Here is a 9,653-nt window from a genome sequence, read left to right as displayed (position 1 = left end):
ATATGTATTCTTTTTTTAGATTCTTTTCCATGATAGGTTATTACAAAATATTGAGTATAGTTCCCTATGCTATATAGTAGGTCCTTGTTGGTTGTCGATTTTATATATAGTAGTGTGACTATTTAATCCCAGACTCCTAATTTATCCCTTCCCGCTCCTTTCTTTTGTTTTTGTTTTTTTAGTAAGTGATGCATTCATATGCTTTAAAGTATAAAAAGATATGGACTGAGAAGTCTCTCCCACCTCTGCCCTCCAGCCCTGGTTCCCTTTCCACAGGCAACCACTGTAGCTAGTCATTTATGTAGCCTTCCACAAAAGTTTTATGCAAATAGGTGTATATACATAACTGTATTTTCCCTTTTTGGGGTACAAATGCTAACACTATCCATCTTGTTCTGTACCTTGGCTGTTTTGTTTTAGCACTTAATGAGCTTCTTCATCAGAAAAATGGGGAAAATATGAGTACCTACCTCACAGAGTTATTTTTTTAAAAGATTTATTTATTTTATTATTATTATGTTTTGGCTGTGTTGGGGCTTTGTTGCTGCACACGGGCTTTTCTCTTGCTGTGGCGAGCGGGGGCCACTCTTCTTGTGATGTGCGGGCTTCTCATTGTGGTGGCTTCTCTTGTTGCGGAGCACAGGCTCTAGGTGCCCAGGCTTCAGTAGTTGTGGCATGCAGGCTCAGTAGTTGTGGTGCACAGGCTTAGTTGCTCTGAGGCATGTGGGATCTTCCCAGACCAGGGCTCGAACCCGTGTCCCCTGCATTGGCAGGCGGATTCTTAACCACTGCACCACCAGGGAAGCCCCCTCACAGAGTTTATTGTGCAAATTAAATAAATTTAACATATGCAAAGCACTTAGAAAAGCCAGGCGTATTGTAGCCTCTGTATTAGTTTTCTATTGCTGCATAATGAATTACCACAAACTTAGTAGCTTCAAACAATATCCATGTATCATCTCACAGTTTCTGTAGGTCAGAGTATGGACACGGCTTAGCTGGTTTCTCTGCCTGGGTCTCACACAGCTGAAATCATGGTGTCAGCTGGACTGCATTCTTACCTGGAGACTCTCTAGGAAAGAATTTGCTTCCAAGATCTCTCAAGGTGTTGGCACCTGTAGAATTTATGGCAGGCTGCTTCTTCAAAGCCAGCAATGGGAGAGACTCCCTGCTGCTTGGAATCTCTTGTCCTCTGGTAATACCTAGGTCCTCTATTTAAAAAAAATTCAGACATAATTCATATATCATGAAATCAATCCTTATATACTTTAAAGTGTATAACTCGGGCTTCCCTGGTGGCGCAGTGGTTGAGAGTCCGCCTGCCGATGCAGGGGACATGGGTTCGTGCCCCGGTCCGGGAAGATCCCACATGCCGCGCAGCGGCTGGGCCAGTGAGCCGTGGCCGCTGAGCCTGCGCGTCCGGAGCCTCTGCTCTGCAAAGTTTATAACTCAGTGGTTTTTAGTACATTCACAAAATTGTGCAACTATCTTCATACCTAATTCCAGAATATTCTCCTCACCCCCAAAAGAGATCTTATACTCATTAGCAGTCAGTCTATCCTCATTCCCCCCCTCTCTCCAGGTCCTGGTAACCATGAATCTTCTCTCTGTTTCTATGGATTTGACTATTCTAAACTTTCATGTGAATGGAATCACACAGTATGTGGATTTTTGTGTCTGGCTTCTTTCACTTAGCATGTTTTCAAGATGTATCCATGTTTTGGCATGTATCAGTATTTATTTTATGGGTATACCCTATTGATAGATATTTAGTTTCCAATTATTTACTATTACAAACAACACTTGATATCCCATTACAAATAACAATGGATATCCTTGAATAAACCTTTCAAATGTGAATGAGCATATCTCTACTACAAATTTCTAGAAGTAAAATTGCTAGCTCAAAGGTTTATGCTTCAGCAATACTGGCAGTTATTGCTGAGTTATACTATTTATATCCTGTCTTTTATAGTACTGTATGAGGAAGGGAGGTGAAATGGCATAGTGGAAAATGCACTGAGTTCTGGACTTTGTTTTGCTACTAACGAGAGGTTAGCCTAGGGTGGTTATTAAGAGCATGGGCTTTGAAGGCAGACTGCCTGGGTTAGAATCTTGGTTCTGCCACTTAAAACTGAAATGACCATAAGAAAGTTAAGTAACCCCTCTGTCTTAGTTTCCTTATCTGTAAAATATGGATAGCATTAATACTTTTTGTGGGGATTAATGATTCAATACATGTAACACTCCTAATACCAGTGCCTGGCACACAGAAAGTGCTCAATGAATGTTGTCTTCTTACTAGCCTGCTATGTGATCTTGGTCCACTGTCTTTTCCTATTTTTAAAATGAAGAGTTGAACTGGATTATTTTTGTGTTTCCAATTTAAAAAGGCAATTGTGGTCCCTGCATATTTAATTATACACTGTCTCATTGTTCTCTAGTTTTCCTTGTGTTGTTGTTTTGTCCATTACTTAGGGTAGGGGACAATGTAGGTTTTATTTTATTTTTTTAATTTTTAAAATTATTATTTAATTTATTTTTGGCTGTGTTGGGTCTTAGTTGAGGCACGCAGGATCTTTCGTTGTGGTGCACGGGCTCTTTGTTGTGGTGCATGGGCTTCTCTCTAGTTGTGGTCTGTAGGTTTTCTCTTTTCTAGTTATGGTGAGCAGGCTCCAGGGCGCGTGGGCTCTGTAGTTTGTGGTACGTGGTCTCTACTTGAGCACAGTAGTTATGGCATGCAGGCTTAGTTGCCCCCCGGCACGTGGGATCTTAGTTCCCTGGCCAGGGATTGAACCCGAGTCCCCTGCATTGCAGGGCGGATTCTTTATACCACTGGACCACTAGGGAAGTCCCCAAGGTAGCTTTTATATCTTTAACCTTTAGTAGCTCTTGCTTCAGAACCTTGTGTATCAGTGGTAGCTCCTCCCCTTGAACCCCCATCCCCATATACTGGATATCTATATGCATACATGTATATAAACACATATCTGGATACCCTCTGTATCTCACTGTGTGTGTTAGTGTTCCTGAGATAGCAAGTTTATGCCCCCTCTATCCCTTTCCTGTAGCTGATTCTTAACTTTTAGTTCTCTGCTTATCCATCACCATAGATTCTAGTTTTAGACATATTTTCTGATGAACTGTAAACGTGAAAGAGGTACCCATGTCCCTTTGCTTCAGAATTATATCCTCAGCACACAGCACCTAATAGACAACTGAAAAATATTTCTAATATTGAATAGTAGTAACGTTATCCAGCTGAACCTAAATTTTTTAATCTACAATAATTGAATATATAGTTAAAATTATATATTAGAGCTTCCCAATCCTCTTACACCTTATAAGGAATAATACTGAATTCATTTAAAATTAAAAAAAATAAATGACTTGGAATGAAGAAAAATTTTATCCTCACCGAATTTAAGATTCTATTTCTGTGGAAGACAAATGGTTCTCTCTGGCCTTAGTTTTAGGTACTCTTTACCACCAACTGGTGTGTTTGCCTTATACATATCCTAGGACTTCTACCTTCCGAGTTTAAGCTGGCTTTTGCTGACCAAACGAGGAAAGCCTTAGCTGAGTAGTGGCACCAGTATGCAGTTGTTCCTACTTATCTTTAATCTGATAAAAATGAGTTTTTAGAAATGCCTTTAATGAGCCAACAACAGAGTTACCCTTTGGAGACCCCAACACCTGAGTTTCTGATAGCCTCTACTATCAAGTAAAGCTTCTTCCTCCAAATTTCGAGGGTAATTTTTAACTTAAAATAATGTAGCATTTTGCCTCAACATGGCCCTAGTGTCTTCATCAGTATTTTAAAATGTTTTTATATTAACTATTTACTAAAAGGAATAATTTTTTTATACTTTCCTATGACTTACTGAGCTGATTCAAATAGGTTGGGCAAGTCATGATTAGCTTTTCCTATTAGCTATTAAACAGGTATGATATTTATCACAGGACATTGGAATCTAATTTTGCTATTGCCCTTGGGAATGCTCTTTAAGTAGCAGCCACCTGGCAAAGCCTAGGGTTTTATTATAATTATAGGTTTGGTCAGTCAACTTCTGGAGTTTGAAAATTGAGGTCTGGGTCCCAATCCTTATCCTACTGCTTAAAGATGGAGCAAAATGTCAATCCTCATTTCTCCATACATAAAATGCATAAAGGTACAGAGCTGCTGTGAAGATTAGGTCTTAAGAGAAGCAGTCAAGGGCAAGTACTTTATTTGGAGTTAAACAGACCTGGCTTCAAATTCTCATTTTGTTAACTTGTTCTATATCTTGCAATACTTATTTTATTTTTCATTTAACTATAGTTTACAGATTCCTTTCTATAATAGGTTATTACAAGATATTGAACACAATTCCATGTGCTATACAGTAAATCCTTGTTGTTTTACAGTGGTGTGTTGCTATTAATCCCATACTCCTAATTGCAACACTTATTTTATTTTATTATTATTTTTTATTATCCCTGCTTTATTTATTTTTACATCTTTATTGGAGTATAATTGCTTTACAATGGTGTGTTAATTTCTGCTTTATAACAAAGTGAATCAGTTATACATATACATATGTTCCCACATCTCTTCCCTCTTGCGTCTCCCTCCCTCTCACCCTCCCTATGCAACACATTTTAAATTGTGCATAATAGTATATCCCTAACATCTGTTGCTGTGAGGATTAAATGTACATAGTATAGGTAAATCGCTTTGTCCAGTGCCTAGCATATAGAAAGGACCCAAGAAATATTACATTTTCTCTATTCACCATAACCCAAATAAATAGTAGTTTCAACCTAATCAGTGTAAGCTATTTTAAAGGCCTTCTACTTGACTGTCAAGTTGTTTTAAGGGAAAGCGATCGCTTGCTGTATATTTTTTAACGTGGCTGCAGACGTTTCTATTTTTCTTTAATATACACGCACTTGAGGAAAACTGAAACACCAAAGGAAAATCTAAAAGGCAGCAGCCCCTCTCTCCTCAAGCTCCCCAGAACCAAATCCTGTTAACATTAGGCTATGAAGTCAAATCAAAGGACCAAGGTATCGACTGGAGGCGTGCCACTGGTTCTAACCCCTCTAGATAAAAGAGGGGGTAGGGTGGGAGTAATGTGCTGTAAAGGTGCAAGATCCGGTGGGAACTGCAGGTCGGTGAAGTGGGCCCCCGAGGCTTTCATGCTCTTATCGCTGCAGTCCACTCTCTTATCGCCACTCCAGGCCTTTATATGCACGTAAATATTTCACAAAGCCGCGATCGTCCCACAACCACTGCCTCCGTACTGTCCTGGCCGATGTGAATCGTGCGCGGAGAAGCCGGGTAATCTTGCTCGTAAAGAGGCGACGCCTGCGTTCCCGGGACATGGCGCAGCGCGCCTCCCTCGCCTGCAACACTGGCCGAGCGTGCTCCGGGTACTCGCAGCTCGTCCTGAGGCCCAACCACCCCGCAGCCGGCCGCGGCGTCGAGGTACTCTCCGGCCGTTGCGGTCGCCCCTTTTGGCGGGCTCCGGCGCCCCGAGGCTCCACCCCCCGGCGCTGTCTGTCCGCACCCGCGGAGGCGGGCGCCGCGCCCCCATTGGTGGAGCGCTCCGAGATGGCCCCGCCCCATCCCGGCCCCGACGCCAGCACGTTGAGTGGTGGGGGCCGGCAGAAGAACTGCCAGAGCGAGGAGCGGCTTTTGGGGCCGGGCCGCACGGTTGTAGCGCCCGCTTTGGGGCCCCCCGAGAGGCTGCTGGGCCGGGATAGCGGCCAGCGGCCACGGGGGGGAAGGGGGTGGGTGGGCTGAGAGCAGCTTGGCGGCGAAGCTGGCCCGCCACCCCTTCCCCCCACCCCCGTCGACCTTGTAGGCAGAAGCTTCCCGGCGCTCCTCACGCCGGCGCGATGGCTACTGCTGCGGAGGCGGAGGCCTCTCCGCCGACGGACGCGAACTGGGAAAGTGGCGGCGGCGGCGGAGACGACGAGATGAAGCAGGCGCTTCCGGAGCTTGAGTCCTCCCCACAAAATGGCGGCGGCCTCAGCGTCGCGGAGCCCGGCGGCGGCGCCGGGCCTGAGGAAACCGCGGCTGCCGAGGCCGCCCCGAGCCTCTGCCACGAGCAGCCTCAGGACTCCTGTGAGGCGGGCGCGGCCGCTCTGCCCAAAGGCCCCGAAGAGCCCGAAAGACCCGTTAGGAGGAGTTTTCAGATCCCCAGGAAGAGCAGAGAAAAGAAAGGTGGTGCTTCCCCTTTTTCCCAACCCCTCTTTCTGTCTCCCCTCCATCTTTTCATTAGAACCTCTCTGTCTCCTTTCCCACACCCATCCGAGACACGTAAACACGCATGCAGCGCCAGCCGCCTCTCCCCGCACTGCCACGGCCGCCCAGCTGCTGCGCTTGGTGCGAGAGGAAAGCGGTGGAACCACGCTCCCTGCTCCCCCTCTCCCCGTGGAAGTTGGAAGTAGCTCAGGTTTGAAGCTTGTCCGTAAGGCTGCAGCTCCCAGAGAGGAAAGATGGTGCTCGGCGCCCCTCCCTCCCAGCCCCTGAAGGCAGAGAAGCTGATGTGTCCTCCTAAGGATGCTTCTGAGAAGTCTCACTGTGGAAATAACCCGTGGCCGTGGATTCTGGGGCTTTCTCCAAGGCCATTGCGTTGAGAGGACCACAAGTGCTTCTCCCTGTGGAAATTCTTCAGCTCTATGCGTCTACTTGAAATTTGCTCGATGTCAGCGTCTTCCCTTGTTTAGACATCTCCGTTAGATGTGATTCATGCACACTGCTGTTTGCCATCACACTTCATTTCCATGTAGATTTTTTTTCTTGTTTTTGAAGCGCTAGATAGGGCTGTCTCTAAATCCAACTTTAGTATGTTTTTTTCTTGTATTTGAGAAGCTTGGGAAGGTAGGTTCTTGGTGCAGTAATTTCCCTGTGGAAAAAAATAGAGGTCAGCTTATGCCCAAGAGTCACCAACTTGATCTTGCAGATGAGAGAACTTCAGAAAAATATTTAAAAGTCCAGTCTGGTTTTTGGAACCAATATGGGAACAGTTAAATGAAGTACATTACCTTTCTAAAACTTAATGCCGTATTGTGACACCTTTCTAATGGAGGAAATTATCGTTTTCAATCCTTAGAAAACAATTTTTGACTATCCAGCGATTTGGGATACTCTGTCTGGATTTAGTCAATTTAAAGCCTCTTTTTGTTTTAGTGCCTGGTTCCGTTTTTCAGATTTACTTTGGAAAGTAATAGGAATTTTCTTATTTGCGGAAAACGTTTTTTATTTGTAACTTGAATCTTGGTAAAGAGACTCTTGAAGGAAGCATGTGCTTCCTCTTGCCATGTGCATAACCAGCTACATTTGCACACCTGAAATTGTTAGCCTTCTGTCAGTAAGATACAAATAAAGTCAAATTGTTAATTTCTATTTGGATGATAAAGCCAGCGAAATCTTTGGTGTGAGAAACCATGTTGAGAAAGATGAAGTTATCTTTGTCCACTAGCATGCAGAATGTTTCTAGAAGTATCTTTTAAGTGCGTTAATGTAATACATTTTAGGGTTCAAGAGAATTCTTGTAAAGGTCAAGGTTATCAGTCCTTTTGGTTTAGTTAAGATGTATAGTCTATATGAGGAAAATTAGATTTCATCCTGAGTTATCAGTTGGTAGAGAATAGGTTGGAAGTAGATTCAGATGGGCTCTGGTTATAGGATCGAAGTAGGAGGTTGAATTTTTTTCTTTTGAAAAAAGTTTTTAGCTTGATAGAATTTTGAAGTCCGTTTTTTTAGGGTTTTAAGCAAAACAAAGCATGATGTACCTCCTTTTAATTTTTGATAGGACCAGGAAATTGGCATAAAACCCATTTGGGTTGAAATGTGGGAGGGCACTAGGAAATGTTGAAAGGCACTGTTTACATGTGTGTTTTTTTTTTTTAATTAGATAAATCCAGAGGTTGCTGTAAAATAGACTTCATTTGAACACATTAAAAGTAGATAATAATTGAGGAATTAGGAAATATAAAACCTAGTTGTCTTTGTTTTCTCCCCTGAGTCTGATGCTTCTTTGGGGGAAATTTGTTACCTTTCTCCTCTTAGGGAGGTTTTGGTAAGGAAAATATAACACAGTGGACTTTTTTCATGTTTAGTGAAAGTGAGTAATTTTTAACTTGTCTAAATATTTGTACACTTAGCAGCAGCTGTTCAAATAGTGCAATAGCGATCTAAATAGCACTTTTAAAACTTAAATAAGTAGCTTTTTACCATCATGGACTTCATCCTGTCCAACCTGAAAGGAGTTAATACTTGGTGATAGAATTTAATAGAAAAATATAACTTTTCATTAAAAAAATGCTTTATCAGAAACAGTGCGGCAGGTACTGCTAGTTTCACACTTGATCCCAAGATAATGTCCTCTTGGAAGACTTGAAAGGTATCACTTTATGTATAGGATTTGGCTAGGTATTAGTGGTGTGGTCATCTGAGTCTTTTATCATGAATATTAGATCATTTTCAGTAGATACCTCTGCTTGAACTTTTCAGTATCAAAGGTTCTGTTGCATTCGTATTTTAATATGGCAGACCTTTGCTTGTGGCTGCTTTACCAGTGAAATTTAAGATTAGGACTCATGTTTTTGGTAGCTTAAAGGTAAACCTTTGTGAGTATAACTTGACTCAGTTCTTTTATTGATCTTCACAGTAGCATAACATCCAGAATACTGCCATTCTAATTAAGTAATGATATTGACAAACATTTTATAGTGCTAATAAGTTATAGGCATTGTTCTAAGCAGTTTATATGTACTAACTAAATCTCAGTAATCCTATGTGGTAGGTACTATTCCCATTTTACAGATGAGACTGAACTACTGAGGTAAATAACTTGCCCAAGGTTACACAGCTAGTAAATGGTGGAGTTGGAATTTGAACCTAGGTGTAGAGTACTACTTATTTCTTTTTTATTGTAGAAAAGTTTTAGTTCACTTAAAAAAAATTTTTTTTAGCAACTATTAAATTTAGTGATGTTTAGTATGTCTTCATCCCTGGGGAATTTTGAGATTCAGAAATTATGTTTATTAGAAAATTAACACATTTAATCAGTACTCACAGATTAAGTGATCTGTTGACTGGAAGAGTAAGATTTTACTCTTTGTGATCTATGTGCTATTCTGTTTACTTATTGTCTGGGCTACTTTCTGTACTGTAAGGAGTCACTGTTATATTTAACCAAATTGTGGAATTGCACTTCGTCAGTAGATGTTTCACTATTGCCTTCTTTTACTCTAAAATCTGATAGTGTAAGTCATCAAAAGTAAATTAAAATCAGTAATTGTATTTGATATAATTTTTCCCTCCAAAGGTCTTGGGAAATGAAGTAGTAATGATGCACTTTCTGGAAAATGTTTATTGGTTAATGCTTTATGTAGGGCACAAGATTAATTGCTCTCGTGCATCTGCGTCTCATGCAGGTGCGTCACAAACTAAACGCTCTTACGCACCTGCATCCACACTGGGCTAGTTCAGGAAAATTAAAGGCCAATTCTCCTCCCAAATCCCCATCTTTTCCCACAAAATTTGAAGTTGTCTTTTTGAAGACTTTGGGGTTGAGTCTCTTTCTTAAGGAAATTTGCATGATGTTTTAGTAGTTGTATATGAATGGCTTGGTTCTAAGTACCACAGTTTTCCCTAC

The 9,653-nt window shown here is 41.8% G+C and overlaps 1 protein-coding gene across 3 annotated transcripts in view; it reads left to right on the top strand.

Annotated features, from left to right (window-relative positions):
- The first annotated feature begins 5,788 nt into the window (after positions 1-5,788).
- The window catches only part of TASOR (transcription activation suppressor), a 50,227-nt gene continuing 46,362 nt past the window's right edge, over positions 5,789-9,653 (top strand). For 2 of the 3 annotated variants that reach the window (XM_007451760.1, XM_007451758.1), the window contains exon 1: positions 5,884-6,211. In XM_007451760.1, the coding sequence (XP_007451822.1) occupies positions 5,884-6,211 (328 nt within the window). Of the gene's footprint in view, positions 6,212-9,653 lie in introns of all 3 variants that reach the window. The other variant, XM_007451759.1, reaches the window with a different exon arrangement.

This window comes from Lipotes vexillifer, unplaced genomic scaffold (genome assembly GCF_000442215.2).
Source record: "Lipotes vexillifer unplaced genomic scaffold, Lipotes_vexillifer_v1.1 scaffold521, whole genome shotgun sequence".
Taxonomy (NCBI): Eukaryota; Metazoa; Chordata; class Mammalia; order Artiodactyla; family Lipotidae; genus Lipotes; species Lipotes vexillifer.
This window is presented reverse-complemented; position numbering and strand designations above follow the sequence as displayed.